This window comes from Capra hircus, unplaced genomic scaffold (genome assembly GCF_001704415.2).
Source record: "Capra hircus breed San Clemente unplaced genomic scaffold, ASM170441v1, whole genome shotgun sequence".
Classification (NCBI taxonomy): Eukaryota; Metazoa; Chordata; class Mammalia; order Artiodactyla; family Bovidae; genus Capra; species Capra hircus.
This window is the reverse complement of record NW_017189519.1, coordinates 193219-213629: the sequence shown is the minus strand read 5'-3', so window position 1 is coordinate 213629 and position 20411 is coordinate 193219. Positions and strand designations below refer to the sequence as shown.

The 20411-nt window shown below is 39.7% G+C and overlaps 1 protein-coding gene across 1 annotated transcript in view; it reads right to left on the bottom strand.

Annotated features, from left to right (window-relative positions):
* Positions 1 to 3537: 3537 nt before the first annotated feature.
* Positions 3538 to 20411, bottom strand: part of AMMECR1 (Alport syndrome, mental retardation, midface hypoplasia and elliptocytosis chromosomal region gene 1) — a 60904-nt gene continuing 44030 nt past the window's right edge. The window contains exons 4-6 of the mRNA XM_013976205.2: positions 12027 to 12117; positions 10535 to 10631; positions 3538 to 7978 (exon numbers count right to left, since the gene is read on the bottom strand). Coding sequence (XP_013831659.1) covers positions 7864 to 7978; positions 10535 to 10631; positions 12027 to 12117 — 303 coding nt within the window. The 3' untranslated portion in view covers positions 3538 to 7863. The remainder of the gene's footprint in view (positions 7979 to 10534; positions 10632 to 12026; positions 12118 to 20411) is intronic.

Sequence of the window (20411 nt, the reverse complement as noted above, 5' to 3'; positions counted from 1 at the left end):
ATGGAGGGAGACTAAAGGCTGAACAAATTACCAGCCCCTTGTGACTTGGCTGTGTCCTTTTAGAGAGGGAGTAGGCACTCAAGGACACCAGGGCACTTGTGAGCACAGAGGCCCGTAATGCAGACACCACCCAGTGCTCCTGTCTTAGTGCGTCTTACAGCTAACCTCTGTTGCTAGCCTCTGTTGAGCTAATGTGATCATCTGTCAGGATGGAAATCTGCAAGCATAGGTCAGTGTTCATTTATGTAAAGCACATGCCTTCTACTAGCCCTCTGGGTGGGTCCATTGAAACTATTTGAGAGGCATAGTCCATATACTTGGAACATAGTAAGAAAAGGGTCATTTTAAATCATAGTGATAACTAAGTTATTGGGATGAAGAGGTAGACTGGTTTGGGTCCTAAGGCAGTTTTTTCTGATTATTGAAAAGATTTCTTCCAACAGGCTTGGGGTTTGGAACAGGGGATTGTCTCATGGGTTAAAGGGATCAAGGAAGTCCTCTGAATGTAATAGCCAAAGCAGTGTATCCAGGGCGTGCCTCAGTTGCATCCTTCCATTCAGCTATTCCTCCAGAAGGGGAAAAGCCTGGACAGACAGATGGGAAGCCATCAGAGCTTGGCCAAAACCCACACGTGTCTTAGCTCATGTGGTTAAGAGCTGCAGAAAGTGGGAGAAGCCATACTCTGAAAATGGTTGCCATTCACTAACTGGGCTCTCCTGAGCGGCAGTCTGAATCCAGGTGTGATTTTTCCCACAGCAGACTTCCTCCCAGCTCACAGTGATGGGACCCCCTGGATTTGACAGTATTTCCCATCAACAGAGAGAAACTGCCGCATTCCACACAGTCACACTTGCCCTCTGAAGCAGTGGAGCAATTTAAAAGTGCCCAGTGGGGCATGAAGTCTAAAGAGGGGAAGTGCTGAAACTCTGGGAAGAATTTAGGTAGGTGGAGTGTGATTACTGAAGTTGAAATCGGTCCAGATCACTGAGTTAACCACTAATGCTATTAAAAAAGAATGCTGTGGGCTCATTAAATTACTTCATTCTACCTGAACCTATTAATATCATCTAAATCATTAAAAAATCCTGTGTACCATTAAACATGAATGATGAAACTGCCTCTGAGCAGATGGCTGCCTTAATGGAGCACTATTCCAAACCACAATAGTCCTCTAGAGCCAAGATGGCTGTTTTTAGCCACTGTGATTGACATGAGCACATGTCATCAAATTCACACAGGGAGTGGGGCTTTGGGGCGATGAAACAGAAAATTGTCCTGCATATATTCATTAGCAATTAATCTTGAAATATGCATTATGAAACTGAGACAACAAATGATTTAGAAAGAGCCAGAGGTATTTCAGCAATGTCCTTGATGGCCTTTCTGCAGAGAAAGAGATAAGGCAACAGCTGATAGAGATAGGACACCAAGAGATCCCTTGCTTGATGTGGGCTGCTATCTGGCCCTTGGATGGCAGTAGCACTAGTTACCTTGCCTGATATGCAGATGTTTTCCCCAGGCTCAAGTGGCAAATAGGGTTCATCTCATATCACTTTGGAACTGGAAAATTGGTAATAAGTTTACATATGTGATGTACCCTGATGGCACTGCTACTACCCCCTACCAGCTCCCAAAGGGGAAGACCCAGTAATACACTGATCTGGAAGAAATTGGGAACAGGCTTAAGTATAGCCATGTTGCCACTGGAATTCAAGTCTGATGCTTGCCTCAGATCCATGGCCAGGGCAGACTGCCCAATAAAGCCTAGACTATATCAGTAGGCACACAATTGCACTCATCTCACACCCTAGTAAAGTAGTGCTCAAAATTCTCCAAGCCAGGCTTCAGCAATACGTGAACCGTGAACTTCCAGATGTTCAAGCTGGTTTTCGAAAAGGCAGAGGAACCAGAGATCAAACTGCCAACATCCGCTGGATCATCCAAAAAGCAATAGGGTTCCAGAAAAACATCTATTTCTGCTTTATTGACTATGCCAAAGCCTTTGACTGTGTGGATAACAATAAACTGTGGAAAATTCTTCAAGAGATGTGGAAATTTCTTCAAGAGATGGGAATACCAGACCATCTGACCTGCCTCTTGACAAATCTGTATGCAGGTCAGGAAGCAACAGTTAGAACTGAACATGGAACAACAGACTGGTTCCAAATAGGAAAAGGAGTATGTCAAGGCTGTATATTGTCACCCTGCTTATTTAAGTTATATGTAGAGTACATCATGAGAAACGCTGGGCTGGAAGAAGCACAAGCTGGAATCAAGATTGCCGGGAGAAATATCAATAACCTCAGATATGCAGATGACACCACCCTGATGGCAGAAAGTGAAGAGGAACTAAAGAGCCTCTTGATGAAAGTGAAAGAGGAGAGTGAAAAAGTTGGCTTAAAGCTCAGCATTCAGAAAACGAAGATCATGGCATCTGGTCCCATCACTTCATGGGAAATAGATGGGGAAACAGAGGAAACAGTGTCAGACTTTATTTTTTTGGGCTCCAAAATCACTGCAGGTGGTGATTGCAGCCATGAAATTAAAAGACGCTTACTCCTTGGAAGAAAAGTTATGACCAACCTAGATAACATATTCAAAAGCAGAGACATTACTTTGCCAACAAAGGTCTGTCTAGTAAGGGCTATGGTTTTTCCAGTAGTCACAGATGTGAGAGTTGGACTGTGAAGAAAGCTGAGCACCAAAGAATTGATGCTTTTGAACTGTGGTGTTGGAGAAGACTCTTGAGAGTCCCTTGGACTGCAAGGAGATCCAACCAGTCCATTCTGAAGGAGATCAGTCCTGGGTGTTCTTTGGAAGGAATGATGCTAAAGCTGAAACTCCAGTACTTTGGCCACCTCATGCAAAGAGCTGACTCACTGGAAAAGACTCTGATGCTGGGAGGGATTGGGGGCAGGAGGAAAAGGGGACGACAGAGGATGAGATGGCTGGATGGCATCACTGACTCGATGGATGTGGGTTTGGGTGAACTCCGGGAGTTGGTGATGGACAGGGAGGCCTGGCGTGCTGCAATTCATGGGGTCGCAGAGTTGGACGACTGAGTGACTGAACTGAACTGAATATCAGTAGGCCAGGATTTAGGGCTGGGCACAAGAATGACATAGGTAACTCATATGGTAGGGAACAGCTGTAAGGAGATGAGGTATCCCAAGTGCCAGTTTGGAAAGAAATCTGTGTCCATTCCTAAGTATATTATTTCCCAGGTGGAGCAGTGGTAAAGAATCTGCCTGCCAATGCAGGAGACGCAAGAGACACAGATTCAATCCCTGAGTTGGGCAGATCCCTGGAGGAGGAAATGGCAACCTACTCCAGTATTCTTGCCTGGAAAACTCTATGGACAGAGGAGCCTGGTGGTTACAGCCCATGGGGTCACAAACAGTTGGATACGACTGAGCAAGCGACTGAGCCTACACACATTATTTCAGCAGCTTCAACTGTTAGCTTTTAGTTAAGGAGTACCCACGAGGCCCAAATCCTCTGGTGAGGCAGCTTAAAGAAAGAAACCACAAATGGTAATTCAGTTTTAACATTTTATTGGGTAAATGATTTTAAAGGTAATAACAATAGTGTCAAAACTACTACAATATCTTTCCACAGCCATACCTTACAGACCCACATAAACCTTCTCATTTTTCTTTTTCTTCATTTATAATATTTTAAAGCCATACATGTCATATAAAATGCCCATTTCCAATAGTTTCTTCAAACTATTAAGCAATTAAATGTGGAAGGAAGGAGGATCTAGTTATACTTGAAGGGGTTACACATAATTGGTGATGTCTTACTGTAATCAAAAAATAGGGTACTAAGAAAGGGAGGACGAGAGAGCTACTCCAGGTAGCTTTGCTCATTACAAGTCTCACCACTGCATCACCAAGAACTCATTATGCTGGTGACTGATTCAAAGTAATTTTGGGGAACATATAAAACACTAAAATAACTTAGAAACTAGATCCAAATATTTCAAAAGTAATCAACTTTCATATACAAAAACAGTCAGAGGTGGTTACAAAAGTTTGTTTTCTCAGTGCGTCTATGTACCAGCGCAGTTACTGGGTCCAGAGCAAAATAAAAGGTTTATTTTCTTCTGAAACAGTAATAAAAAACAAGGAAAACATATCTTTGTATATAAAGGATCAATGCTGGTCTTAAGAATAATGTAATCAGAAACCCTTAAATCGAGAGGCACACAATGGGCTTCCGCTCTTAAAAAATAAAAGGAAAGTCACCAGTTTATTTCAGTGGAGGAGGTGCTCACACCCCTCAAATAAACTTAATTCAATTTAACATCACTAGCAAAAATCACTTAGAAACTGTACAAAAATAAAAAAGTTAACACATTTAATCCTGCAAGGTTTTTGTAAGGACTGGAAGGCAGGCTTTTGGAGCAGCATTTGGGCATGGCTGGGGGCTTCTTTGGTTTGATCTAACACACAGAAGAGATGGGACCTATTCCAGGTGACAGTTTTTTAATTTCCTGCACATTTGAAGACATGAAAAGAGGCCAGTATACAAACTTCCGGTGTGCTGGGCATTGGGGTTGTATGCAGTGGACTGAAAATCTTATAACTGCTTTAAGAGCGCCTGGGGGGTGGGGTGGGTAAAGAGCAAGCCTTGCACTTCCTCCATCAATCACACCGGCCTCTCATGATAGGGGAGACGGGCAGGGCAGTAGCACATTCTCCTACAGTCAGAAGGCCACTTAAGGGGAGAAGGGGGAGGGGCAATTGTTCTTTTAGAATCTGGTACCTGGCTGACCTTGTTTAACAACAAGAGAACCCTTCCAGAAATGGAAGCCTTTTGCTACATACCAAAGTAAAATACGTACTATTTTCCAAGAGGAAAAAAAATACCCAGTTGCATTTGAAAAACACAAAACATAAATTGAACTAATTAACATTTAAAAGGGGGGCTATGTAAACTTTGTGCTACTCAAATGAAGTTCAAGTATTACTTCTGAGCTGTTTAGAGATCACTGAACTTATACAATATTCTGGTGATAAGAGTGCAATTCACATTTGTGTTTCTGAACAAATAAACCACAACTGGCTAGAACACAACCTGTGCAATTAGAATCTTCGTCTGAGTTAAAAACACATGCTACATATTTCAACATGTTCAAAGTTAATTCAAACCACATATTTAACAGCTTTGTAATATACGACAAAGGTGAAAGGGTCTAGCATTTGTTTGAAGCACACCATTACAAGTTTGTATAACACCTTTTACACTACAAAATCATTTAGTCAACAGCTACTTAGACACAAAAAATGCACTGTGCATTAATTTGAATACAAAAGGAGACAAAACTATCCTTTTCCCCCAAGCCACGGTGGGAAATATTGCTGACCTCGTCCTCTGAAGCCTGCAGGATGGTTATTTCTTCAGTATAACATTATTACACTGGTAAGAAAATCTGTATAACATCTGCATATATCAAGAATTTTAAAAAATCTGATATGATTTTAGAGTCCGCATGACCAGTCACGTGACCTGCTCAAGATTGATTAGCACCGTTAAATACATTAATACACACATATGTATATATTGTATACACACTCACATATGCATGTAATAGATCTTTTCTTTAAAAAAAAAAACTTCTAACCATGAGCTCACCCAGGATGAGGAGCCTGTTGAACTGATGAGATGATGGATAAGATGGATCAATATTGGTCTATTCTGTCTCTCTTCAGTTTGCTTGTTTTATTTACTTTTTTTTTTTTTTTTTGCAGCAGACAATATCATTCAGCTTGTGCTCAGTTTCCCTATAAGGGCAAGAAAAAATTTCCATCAGGTAGCCACTTGTTTTTATACTGAAAGACTAATCTGCTCCAAAATGCTCCCAAGTAGAAATGAAAGGACTCAAAATCCCTTTCTAAAGGCCAACAGCTAGCTTTCTCTAACTAATCTCTAGGTTCAATGGAACTGGCTACCGAGGTTCCATTTCAGGCTAACAACTGGCTTCTTAGTTAAGGCATCACAACTGAAAATGGTTATTTCAACAACGGATGCTGTGGATGAAGGAATACCAAAAAACTTCTGAGAACTCTCATCAAAAACAAAAGCAGTTGGCTTTGCTGCAAGGGCCAGCAGAAGAAATTCAGCCAATTCACCTCACAAACTAGAAAAGGGTTTTCAAATTCTGAACTAGCAGTCTGTTACTTGTCACAGCAACTACATGTATAAGCTATGCCATCTTGATATTCAGTGACATCGTGTAGTTTTCGACTATATGTTCTGCACCATACTTATATTCATCACTTGAAATCTTTGTTTCCTGTTTGAAAAAAAATGTTTACACACACACATATATTTATATATATTCATGGGGTCGCAAAGAGTCAGACACGACTGAGCGACTGAACTGAACTGAACTACCAAAATATGAAGATAATCTTTCTCCAGAGTCATCTGTCATTCTTCCTGGGGGTATACATACAGACCTCCCATTGACACGAGGAAGTTCTCTGTGTATACATCATGGGAAAACTAGCGTGCAAATGCGCTGGGCTCTAGCAACTATATCATACCTAAATGCCAACTCCATTTATGCAGGGGTAACATAACATCTTCTCAATATAGTAAATGTGTTTCTATCAAAAGTATGTAGTGCAGAAAGAGATTCAAGCGATTTTATAGTATTTCTAAAACTCCAGTATTGTCCCCATGATAAACATGTCTAAAATCACGACATGTATGAACTTTTGTTTCACTAGATTATCATTACCATTTATTTAAATGGTAGCTAAAATTGTCTCTGGCCAATCATGACTTATTGAAACCTAAAGCTAACAAATTTAAATTAATATATAATAGAAATGTGTCTCTTTTTGGTTATTTGCTCAAAATAATTTTTTTCAGCTTAAAAAAATACTCAAGAGTAAGCAATTTGTCTAATCTGTTGTTTCACATATACAAACAATAAAATTTTATAAGAATATTTCTCTAAATTGCCTTTTTTCTAACCCTTCTTAATTCCACTTCATTATATTCTTCTCAAAGGCACTAAATTCTGTATCTGCTCTCTTCCTGATATATGCTGCCTTTCAAAATGATTTCTGTAGCATATTTCAAAGGTAGCTTGCACTTTCTTAAAACAGTGTTTCCGCTTGTAAGTTGGTTCTATAAAGTGATGAGGCAGTTTTTCCTATGATAACTAGAACAATAGGCATAAATGATTTCTCACTCTGTGTGACAAGTCCTATCATGGACCTTCGAATATTCTACACTAGAATGAAAGTTCATATATTTTAACCATGGGAAAAACATACTTAAGCAGTAAAGACCCATATACTAAGCTCTTATAGTAAAATGAATTTTAGACAAATTCAAAAGTATACAAATACCTGAATCTGATATGAATTACTCCCAAACATGGCTATCAAAAGTTATCTATCTTACTAAGGAAAACAGAGGAAAAATCTAAATAAAATCCTTAAAAACTGCACAATTTCTTCCATCCACAGTCAAAAGAAGGAAGAAAGAGAAGAAAGAAAGAAAGAAGACAGGAAGGAAGGCAAGAAGGACAGAAAGACAAACCTGACTGAAATAGCAAAGCAAAATTCTATATAACATTATAAGGAAAGAAAACTCCAAAATTCATATATGCTGCAAAAAAAAATGATCTAAAATAATAAAACAGGAGGATCTTCTTAATAAATGCCACTTTCCTACCCGTTACCATGATGATCTTAGTTGACAATGTCGAAGCTTCACCATGGCAACGGAAACTATCATCATAAAATGGTACAGTAAAACAGATAGCTAGACCAAGAAGGGGTAGGGTCTCCTGGGAAGAGGTCTGCAGAGAGGCCCAGTGACTGGTTGTGCGGCTCAGTGTCAGGAATAATGGTTGTATGGTGGAAGGGGATGCCCAATGCCATTTTGGAAATGATGATGCTGGCGATGAGCAAGGTATTCAGCATAGCTCAAGGTCATCTTTTCACTACGGTACCTGAAAGAAAGTCAGGGAAGAGACAAAGTTAACATCATGAAACAGGTAATGTGTGAATGTCAGAGCCAAGGGATCCTTAGAGATAATTCTTCTATATCAGGAAACAGAGACCTGGAGAGAAGTGACTTGCCCACACAGCTAATGCATAGCAAAGGTGAGAACCACCCAGGAATCCAGAGTCTGAGTCCAGGACTCTGCATTCTACTACTCCTTGTTTAGGGCTTCCTTGGAGGCTCAGATGGTAAAGAATCTGCTTGCAACGCAGGAGACCTGGATTCAATCCCTTGGTTGAGAAGATCCCCTGGAGAAGGAAATGGCAACCCACTCTAGTATTCTTGCCTGGGAAATCCCATGGACAGAGGAGCCCGGTAGGCTATAGGCCATGGGGTCGCAAAGAGTCAGACACGACTGAGCAATGAACACTTTCACTCCTCGTTTAAACTGTTCTAGAAATTGTATTGCCCTCTCGGCTCCAGTTTGCTAACAGGAAAGAACAGAGGAAAGCCAGTCTATTACTGTCATGTATACATTTCCATTCACTTGACTACTTTTTCTTCTGGGATCCTCCATCGGTTTTCTTTTACCATTCTTTTCCTTCTGTCCACAGGTCTCAGGTTTTGCCATTAAGGGAAAACAGCAGCAACACAAAACATGTCTTGATTGTGGTATCTCAATCCTCTTTCCCCATCTTTTTTTTTCCTTTTTCTTTTCATTGCCACACTTCTCAGAAGAGTCATGTGTTTTCTACCTCTCCATTAGGATACTTCTCACCACTCCCTTTTGGAAGCTCTCTGCGCCTTGCGTTCTGTAACTTCAGACTCCCCTGGTGCTCCCCTTACCTCTTGGACTGCTCCTTATCTCTCTGATCACTCATCCTACCCTTGTGCCTTGTAAGAGGTTCCTACATTTCTCCCTTCAGTTCCTTTGTCCCTATGCTCTGTCCCAGTTCAGTGAACCTTTGCCTCACAGCTTCAAGTATGTTGTCTTTGCAGATGATCCCAAATCACCACCTCTAGCCATGAGCTCTACACATGTACATTTTCAGTGACCTACTGGACATTTCTATACAGTTATCCCAGGAAGCACTTAAAATCCAGGATCAGTGCATAAATGGAACTCCTCAATGTGGTCCATGTCTTGGTCAAAGGGACTGCCTTGGTCCCTTTTATTTAGATAAAAGCCTTGACTTGCTCTTCTTCCCTACTCCTGAATGATGACTAAATCCTTTTGTTTTTTTTCCACAATATTTTCTTTTCCTTCCTTTCATGCCATCCCATGGCCACAGCTCTTAAGGCTCCCATTTCACCTTCTTTAGATTGCTGCCACATATTCTTAGATAATAGAAATGTCTCCTAATTTTCCTGTTTCCAATTCTAATTTTACATTTCAAATCCATCTGTTCAAAACCCGTCAGTGGCTACTATTGCCTACAGTCGAATTTAAACTTCTTTCTCTCTGCCTTCTGGGCCATATTCTCCCTGGTGACCTCCTTCTCTATGTACACTGATGCTCAGCTCCTTCAGTTGTGTCTTGACTCTGCAACCCCATGGACTGTACCCTGCCAGGCTCCTCTGTCCAGGGGACTATCCGTGCAAGAACACTAGAGTAGGTTGCCATTTCCTCCTCCAGGGGATCTTCCCAACCCAGGGATCGAACCTGCATATAATACATCTCCCGCATTGGCAGGTGAATGCTTTACCACTGCACCACTTGGGACGCCCCTCAGAAAGTTCTCTTTAAGTTAACCCCTTTCCTCCCCGACTCTCCCCACCTGTCAAATATTCTACTCATTCTTCAATGAGTAGAATTCTTATACTCAGCCTCCAATCTACTTCCTCTTTGAAATTTTCTGTTATTCACAACCCCCTCTTGGAATTCCTCTTTCCCTACTCTATGATCTCATACCATCCATCATATTTTGCCTTCTATTAATAATTATTTTTGCACATGCCCTTCTATTCTCCTAGACTGTAACTCCTCAGAGCTGAGAATAGCTCATTTTTAGACTATAGGCATTCAGTGTGGTTTTAGAGAATTAAAAGAAATGGAAACAGCAACCCATTTTCCTAAAATGTTTGATACTTTCCTTAAGTCAGTACACCTATGAGCCCTTGCAGAAATTCATTCAGCATCTGTGAGTCTAGCTTAATTGTGTTTTTTTCAGCTAGCTTTCTGTCACTGCCAAGATTCTAAAGTGAAATTCAAATTTGAGGGCTGCTTATCAGGATCCTGCGGTCCTGCTAAGGCATGTCAAATGCTGACCAAAAAACTCAGGTAACTTTCTTCAATAACGTAGTCTAAAGGCTCAGAAGGCTTGCTTTAACAAAGCCAGACTAATCACACAGAGCTAAGATGGGAAGGATGGGCTCATACAGCATAGAGGCTTTACTGTTGAGCAGGGTTCCATTGTATCCACCCTCAGAATGGCCCTGCCATTCATTTCACTCTGTTTCAGAAAAAAGCAGCAAGTATAGTTAGAGAAAAGATTACACAAGGTTACAGGTATGCACATCAAAATATATCAGTCAGCCCTGCACTAGACAGTGCTTTCTGTACCTGGTCAGTTTTATGGTTTTCCTGAATTCATTCGTAATTGGAGCTTTGTATCCTCCTTTTCTTAGTAAGGAGTCTATGGTCTGAATGTGGTCCCATCCTGTGGAGAGTAGACCAGATAAAATACCAGTCAAGCATATGTAATAAGCACCTTTGGTTAAATACAAAATGACTTTTTAGAGGTCAGCTATCACTGTCACCAACTGCTATCAACCCCTTTGGTCCTAAAAACAGGCACACAGAAGGGCTAAGATTTCACCCTGTACAGAAGCAGGTATACCATGGCACACCTTCAATTTTAGCTATCCCTGCTGGCTCACAACACCGGCTTCTTTATCTCAACCACGTTCCAAGACACAGAGCCTAAGAGGCCAGCAGTAACTTCTCACGGGTGTCTCAGCAACAAACCATAAACACTGTACTCTCCTCTAACGGTGACATCTTTAAAAGGGAGGGAAAAGAGTCATTGAGCCAACTCAGTAGGACATAGGATTCCCACACCAACTCATGGTAATTGCCATTTCTAATGGTATTTTCTGGAGTCAATCATGTGTATCTGTGTGCAGCATTCAAAGGCATTTTTGTGGGTTCTGACACAGGATGTACATTCATACCCCAGGCCCTCAAGCTCATGTACGCTCTACAGAGTCAGCAGAACTACAGAACTTAGAAAATTTCAAAAGTAACCCCAATAAATATTCAGAGAGCTGCTTTAAAGACTAATAACTCATTTGGGGGTTTACTATTAAGTTTTTCAGTTCTATATCACATTTATATTAAACAGATAGGGTGAAAACAAATTACCCGTGCTTTCTGATGAGAAGAAAAGCTCCATGAGATAAAGAAGAGATATTCATTTCAACTAACATGAAATTATAATTTAGTAGTGGCTAGAAAGGACAAGATACTAGAGTGAAATGTATTTTGGGTTACACTGGTAGTTCCTAAAGCTTTGTGCTATGTATGTAAAGTCAAAAAACATTTGTTGATGAGGAACAAATAAAACACTATAATAGTTCATTGATTCTCAATGCTCCTAATCTTCACGGGAAACTTAACAGTCTTAATAGTAGCAGAATGAGTAATGGCAACCACCTAAGGAAACATTTGATAATGACAATTAAGTGTGTGGCTGACCATCAAACAAAAGACTTGTTTATTATGCCATAAGGCTATAGCACAGTGGAATATGGGAAAGTGGCACATCAAATTTACAGCAAACCATTGCCTAAAAGCCCAAACTTTTACAAATCTTTCCTTTTTTGAAAGTTTATTTTTTTATGTTTTTGCTGTCAAACTTTAGTACAGAGATTCAACTTCTGTGTAATTCACCCATTTCAGACAGACATTGCAGTGGCAGTGATAGAAGAATCACTTCTTATAATCTGACAGTGATCAATTATCAGATATAACTGCAAGGTCAGATAGCACATTTTACTTTGTTTATTTGTTCAAATTCTTCACCAGATGGTATAAAATAAAGTACAGCAATGACCTTGCTCCTTTGCAACCTCCGGTAGATAGGTGGCGGTGCGTTTTGATCCTTTTTCATTGATGAATTCTATTCTAATGCCATGTACACCCACCTGAAAGAAATGGGCAGTTTTATTAGTACAGTATTCTTCATAGGAAAAAAAGAAAAAGTTATAATTTAACTTTCAGAGAATGCAGTTTTTTTTCCTTTCCCCTTGCTTTTTGGAAAGGCATATCTCTTCTCTTTCCAAAACACTGACTTTGGAGATTGAAGGCCAGTATCATGGCCAAGGAGACTGAAAATGTTGAGTTACACGTGCCCAACATGCACCAGATTATGTATGCCATTTTCTTTGGAACTGGGACCACCACTCTGGGGCTGTGTGTAGAACAAGACAATCAATGGCAAGCATCCTGCCCCCACCCCCAAATTGTAGCTCATGCCAATAAGAAACTAGACCAAGGGAACCGACTTCAGAGAGACAGCAAACAACCATCCTGCTTTCAGGGGCAAACACCATTTCAGACTGAGTTCCAGAACTTGTGGGGTAGCTGACTCCCTTCCCAAACTGTCTAGTCTCTTTGAAACCTTGATTAGATGTAGATAAACAAACACAGATAAGACAGAAAAATCTAACAACCAGATCCTGCATCGTCACCCATTATGTCTGAAAAAAATGTATTATGGCTTGAAGTGTGCCTGTAGCAAACCCTGTCTATCTACAACACTGTTGCCACATCTAAGAGCAGTAAAATTTCAAATTACCTTGAGCCAGGGCATTTTCACACAGTTTCTTATATACTAACCCAGAGACCACTATAACTTTATTATGTGAAACAGACAAACTTTTGATGATGCCCTAAAAAAAGGTAGTCTCTTAAGCAAAGGGCAATTTCTTGCTACTGTTTTAAGAACATTATATACTTTTTGTTCTATTAGCATTCAATCAAAAGGAATCTGTCCTTTCTGGTCATATGTCACATAGAATAGTACATAGAGCTAAAGACCATACAAAGTTCTTATATTCTTTATATACATTGATAATGACATTTCAAAGTATAACAAACTCCATTCTGCTTTCCCAAACGTATGGCTGCTATAGATCAAGGGTTCCTAGGTGGAATTTAAGGTTGTCCAGGAGGGAAGATGTTAAGACCAGGTAAACATTTTTACCAAAGAGGCTTCTTTGCAGAACAGCTGGTTACATCCATTCATCTGTATGGATGTAAAGGCCTTTTGCTTCTTCTGCACTTAGCCTGAAATTTCTCAGTTTTTCAGGAATAAGAAGTCCTCTGGAAAAGCCATTTTGTTTTTTTCCCCAGGTCTTCACACATCCATCCATTAGAGCCTGTCAGATCTTCTGAGAAGTTTATGTTTTTTATTAAAGCCTACCTCTGTGGCTATTTTTTCTATCTAATATCAGTATTCTTATGAATATCCTTCTGCTGAAAATGCAATCAAGGCAGCTGTTTAAAAACTAACACAATAACGCCTCCCATCCCCTGTGGGAAATGACCATGGACAGCTGAAAAGACATTTGAGAGCTTAGCTATCAGGCATTTCCAGGATAAAGGACATCTACTAATCTCCCCAGTGCCTGACAAAATATTGAGACAATGACAAATTTGAAACAGTTTCTGTATACTGACTTTCTGATCAGTGACTTTGAAATTTTTTCCTTCAACAATATCAGATCCTTCATAATTTGTTTTTAAAAACATACGGTATAAATAATTTATGCTGCTATCATTCACTGAGGTGAATTCTGCATCTTCAATTCAATTTATCAAAAACCCGTCATGTTAAAATTGAAAAGAATTTTGGTGTTTATTAAGGTGTCTCATCAAAACTGTGAGAGGCAGAGTGTTTCCCTGTCTGTGAAATGAGAATGTTAGATTCAATCAGTACTGTTTAATTGGTCTCGGGTGGGGCTGGGGGCTGCAAAGTTTATCAGAATTTCAAGCGGTTCATAGGTACAGTTTGTAAAAAGAATAACTCCCCAAGTGATTTTTATTCTGGGTTAACCAGATAACCTTTAATAATCAGTCTAGAGCCGACAAACTGTGGCTAAGTATTGAAAAACAAAAACGATTCAGGCAAATTGGAGGTGATTTACACATAAATCTTTTCTTCATAGAGTACATTCTGTGCTTTTCAAAAAAAATTACAGAGATTTTGAAACCTAGTAATTTAAAAATGAAAAGAGGTAAGACCAATTGTATGGTACGTGAATGATATCTTAATAAACATTATATATAGATATATAGATATGAAGACGGTAAGACCAAACTGGAAGGGCATGTTGACCAAAATAAAAATTATTCATGAATAAAACTGATTTACTTTTGTATTTCGAGGAGGCCCCACCATCAAATTAAATATAAAAAAATATCAAAATTTTCCCATTTTGAATCAGTACCACATTTACAATTTTTAACTCTTTTTTTGTGTTCCTATGATTCTGAACACTCGAATCCTGTCACTTCAGTCGTGTCTGACTCTGTGCAACCCCATAGACGGCAGCCCACCAGACTCCCCCGTCCCTGAGATTCTCCAGGCAAGAACACTGGAGTGGGTTGCCATTTCCTTCTCCAATGCATGAAAGTGAAAGTGAAGTGGCTCAGTCATGTCCGACTCTTTGTGACCCATGGACTGCAGCCCACCAGGCTCCTCCATCCATGGGATTTTCCAGGCAAGAGTACTGGAGTGGGGTGCCATTGCCTTCTCTGTGAACAATCGAAAGCCCTTGTAAATTGAACTGTAGGTATGGTGATTTTCAAGTGATACCTTTGTGAGAAATAACTTATTTCATATGTCAAAACTATATACCACAGAGATATAAAGCCAAAGCCAGAGTGACTCTTTTTTTTTTTTTCTGACTAGTAGAATCAGGAGAATGCTAATAATGTTCTGAACAGAATCAAAGTATAATAGCCTTTTTTCACCTGTTGAGCAACAGCATTTTCCTTGCTCCCAGAACCACAGACACCACCAAATAGTCACACTGCACAATCAAAACAGGAGAGTGGAAAACGGCCTGCTGTGGAGAATGACCAAATCTGGCTAACCTGGGAAAATCACTATAGCCTTGCAAATTAAGTCCCAAAACTAATTCTGCATTGTTGGAGGGAGGCATCTGTCACAGCTGTAACTCCAAAATGTAACCCTCATGTACAATAATTGAATACTTCCTCCCTTCAACAGACTGGAGAATCCTTTGGGCCAGCAGCATCCCAGGAGACAAAGGCTCTAGCTGCAGTGATCAGCTAGATAAGAGGGCAACTGACTTAGGGGTCTTGGAGTCCTTGAAGCAAACTTGCTTGAAAACACTATCACAGTAACTTTCCATTTCTTAGGATATATAGGGAGTTAGCACATGGGAAAACTATGTCACTCAACACCCTTAACCACCACCGCCTAAAAGTACAGCCAGGTGAGCAAAAACTGGAGACACGCAAAATCTAGCCTTATTGGAGTCTTCAGGTCATTTTCAAAACTATTAGAAGGTCTGGGGAGACAAATGCTTTCAAGGTCCATCAGCTGTGATAATATCCTTTTAATCAAGGCTGTACTTTTACTAAGCAAAGCTATAAATCAACTGGAATGGTAGTAAATTAAATGTAGGACTTATAGATAAGAGGATATGGAATTAAACAGAGCTGTATCTGTGTGTGCTGTGATAGAACATGAAGAGCAGTTCAACAGATTCCTATTTCATGTTAAAAAGAAAGCTATATTTATTCTGAACCTTTCTACAGCAAGTGATTTTTATTAATGCTATTATACAATCTTTTGTTTTCAATATGGCCCAGAATGATTAAATATCAAGATGAATGTTAGGACCCTAAAATATGTCTTGATTATTCTGGAGTTGATTATTCAGTGTGGGGATTATGCATCCCCAACTCCCCCTGGCCTCGGCCTCATCCTCTTTCCTCTCTTGTATATTTCTCTATTTGTTCATTCCTCTATCAGAGAGCATGTGGGCACAGGGAAAAGAGATACGTGTAAATTAATCAATTTTGCTACATAGTAAAATGGTTTGGTAGGAGAAGAGATTATAAATAATGGCTAAAATGAAGCTTCTAGACTGCAGATTTCATTTATCCTCGTTATCTCACCCCTTGTTAGAAATGTGGCTTCATTTAAAACTATTACCCCCTAATGCAGTGACTCTCAACACAGGAGCATTAAAAAAAAAAAAGTGCCCTCTCCCCTCCTCATTATAATACACGGTCCATATTATGCCCTGTACAATTGCATAGTCAATGTCTAAAATACCCTATAATCCACTAGCAGCACTACAAAAGGGTCTTGCTTTTACTTGTGAGCCTAATCAGTGAGCCAACAATCCGGATATGCTGAAACAGGACAAAGAGTCATCTGGCTAAAAGCATCAGTGAGTATAAAATGTGATCTGGCTAAGTGGTGTAGGCTCCATGCAAGCCTTGGACCATTTGGGTCTACAATTACCTACACATCCTGACCCTTAAAGCTAAATCTGCCCCTGATCACATCCTGGCCAACAAAACCAATTTACTTCCTCAGGTTCATCCTGTCTTAGCAAATGTCCCTGTTAGTCCCACTCTTCTCCATTTTCAGAACCAAATGTTGGGTTCTCCCTGTAATGAATGGTATGGCCATAGCTTCATTCCACTGATTTTCAGGGGGTTCACCTTGAATAAAATAAAAAATATTGGGAGGTCAAAGAATCAGAGGTTGTCTGACACAGCTTCATTGCTGATATCATTTGGCAAAATAGTCTCTGCAGTTAACAAAGCAGCCAGTCGCTGGTCATTCACATGACTGACCTGCCAGGCTCAGTGTGCCAGTTCCACTGAACTGAATGAAAGGACTATGTTCCTAAAGAGAGGAGCTCAGGATGTTTGGCATACCCTCTAAGCTTTAGAGGCTAGCATCATAGGAGACACACATGAGGCTCTCTCATAGGCTCTCTCACAAAACAACCCATGGCACCACGGACAGAAACAAACAAACAAACAAACAAACTACAGGTCTGACCCAGAGTCTGGTGTTTCTGCTATTTTTAGGATAAAGCCACAAGTGATATTTTGCCTGAAAGCACAAAATCCACAACGCAGCACCTTCAACTCATTCAACTCACAGCCTGACAGTACACCTTTTGCCTCATTCCCAGCTCAGCCTTCTTCACACTGACTCTTACTCTCCCCAGTGAAAGCAAATTCTACATAAAAGAGGCAAATTCACCAAACTTGGTTGTCCACCAAGAATAATTCTTATTTGGGCAAGAAAAATTAGCATTTTCATCATAAGGGCTGATGACAATTTGTACTGATCCTAATGAATCATTTCCCCCAATCCTGATAATGTTGACTACAAAAAAAAGTCAACTACATATTGTCCAAACCTGCCCATCAAATTCCCAAAGTTGTGATTCCATATCACTTTACTCTACCCATCAATTTCAGAAGTTAAGTCTGAAGCTTTGAAGACGCCCATCTGATTGATAGTTAACACTTAATGGTTAACAACGAACACTTCAGAATCTGGCCAAATAATAAATTTTAAAAATAGTGTTGCTGCAGTTCAGGGTTTTTCTTCTCAGTAACTTTTACTTCTGTGAACTTTAAAAATTATAAACATGGATTTTTAAAAATTTATAAGAATAGTACATGCGTATTACAAAAATCATCCCTTTTGAAAATTATACAGGAGAAACTAAAGATGATGTGTAATCCTCCTACTATCTAGGGGCAGCTCTTGCCTTCATGAGACTTAAAAACTAACCTTCTCTTGAACCAACTGAAATGTCACCAAGAACTATTAGGCTGTTTTTATCCATTATCTGACCAGTTCCCTTAGTTGTCTTTGTAAAAAATATTACAAAAGTAAACAAAAAAGGTAATTGATTGCAAAGCCTTCACTTAGGCACAAGTAACCTTTTAGTACATTCTACCTTAAAAACTCTACTGCACCCTCCACCTCAGCTGAGATGGTTTCCCCCACCCTGTTGTTATTTTGTAAAAACACCTGCAAATGTCTCCTTGATCAAAATACATATGTATTGTTCTTTTCTAAAATCTCTGCAAATTAGACATCTTTAGCTTAGAAATTCGGAGAAGGTGATGGCACCCCACTCCACTACTCTTGCCTGGAAAATCCCATGGACGGAGGAGCCTGGTAGGTTGCAGTCCATGGGGTCGCGAAGAGTCGGACACAACTGAGCGACTTCACTTTCACTTTTATGCATTGGAGAAGGAAATGGCAACCCACTCCAGTGTTCTTGCCTGGAGAATCCCAGGGACGGGGGAGCCTGGTGGGCTGCTGACTATGGGGTTGCACAGAGTCGGACACGACTGAAGCGACTTAGCAGCAGCAGCTTAGAAATTAGTTCAGTCTCCATGGACCAATTCTTGGCTTTTACAGAGCTTACCAAAAGACCAATTACTGCCAATTTTGATTCATGTAGGAGACTGAGACATCTTGTCTATCAGGAACATAAAGCTGCCAATTTATTTCACAAAGGCCACTGAACAACAATCTGATAACATTTATTTTAACTAATGGCAAACACATAGCAAATGCATAGCTCTAAAATACCTGGGGCTTCACTGGTGGCTCAGAGGGTAAAGCATCTGCCTGCAATGCAGGAGACCTGGGTTTGATCTATGGGTCAGGAAGATCCCCTGAAAAAGGAAATGGCAACCCACTCCAGAACTCTTGCCTGGAAAATACCTGGACTAGCTAATAATCATCTCCATGAACTTTTAAATAATTAGTTAAATTTTAAATAAAGCATAGTTAATGAAGAGGTGCTTTGAAAAGCCAAACATGTTTATACATCATTTGCAATGAAAGAAACTGTTCTTATTCTAAGGTTTTGCAGGGAACAAGTGACAGCTCAGAGTGCAATTAAGGGGGAAAAAGCCCATTCTCTGTAATGATTAATTATAATGAGCATTCCTTAAAAATTGAACATCCTGAAGCTTTCCAAGGAAAGCTCAGGCAACACAGGTGACCTTTAAATAAAAAGTCTGCTTTTCGTCAAAAGTTGGAAAAATGCATTCCTACCATTTTTTAAAAGGGGATGAGGAAGGGAGTGAATTTACAGACAAGGAAACTAAAGTTATAAATTTTTTTTAAAAATCTAGAGATCTGCTTTAGTTTGCTTTTCAAAGGCTGAGGGGAAAAACACCTCTTGAAAATGTACCTCAATATAAAAATGTTGTTTCCCTGGTAAGAAACTGAGAACAATCTTATACACATTAGAACTGTACATACACTGAGTACCTGACTCAGTATGGTTTTACTCAGTTTCTACAAAAGAGATTTGTTCCTAAAAAGTTACATATGGCTTGAACTTATGTAAATAAATTAATCTTAAAGTCATGAGGAAGACAGTAAAGAAACCCTATAGGGTGTCCTTCTGCAAACGAAAATATCTATTTGTAAAGTGAATATATATATATATATGTATATATTTGCTTAATTTAGATTTATACCAATAATGTTGATTTAGAGTATGATGCAATAATAAAGTAGAAGCATTTATGCTTTAGAATTGAGTATTCTTCTTCCTAAAGAGAATTCTTTTGTGAAAAAGAAATTTAGAATGCAAAATTTTAGAAAATGGACAATCTTTACCTTTGTTGCCTACTTTAAGTTGGCAATGGCCATTTTAAAAGTTAGGGACCTTTTATGACTTCTCAATGGCTAGCATTCATTCATTCCCTGGATGTAAAACAAAATAAGCCATTTTTAAAACCGGTGTCACAGCGTCACACTCTGTCAGCATCCAGAGAGACCTTAGGAATTATCTAGTCCAACTCTTCCAACTTCCTGGTGAGGAAATGGAGGTCCAAAAAGGGTAGCAAGGTGGGTAGTGGCAGTTGGGAAGAGAACCCAAGTCCCCTCACTTCCACAATTCAGCACTCTCTTTTTATCAGATGCTAGGGATACACACACAGAGGCAACCTGTACAGGAAAGAGTAGTTGAATGGGAACTACTACAAGAAAAGGGCTGGAAGAGTTTGTGGATTTGAGGGAAGAAGCAGGAAAAAATTCCCTGCACCAAACTATGCCCTGGGAGGGAAGCTGGAAGCAAATGGAGGAGGCCTGACAATAGACTACAGCAGCCCATCTCACTAACAGTATCAATAGCTAATAGAAAATTTTATGCATTAAATCACCTTCTAGAGGTTACTTTACTTTGTTCGGCTTGCTTCCTCACTAGGCTTCTGATACGTTGAATTGTTGACTCACAGCAAATTCTTTCTAGATGGCCAGGAAGTGTGAAGCATTCCTTTCCCAATGTTCTACAGCACTTGAAAAAACATTCAAAGCAGAGCATCAGGATGGAGACTAAATTATCCTAATGATAGTGACATCTTACACAACCACCTCAAGGTGCCTGAGAAAATACTG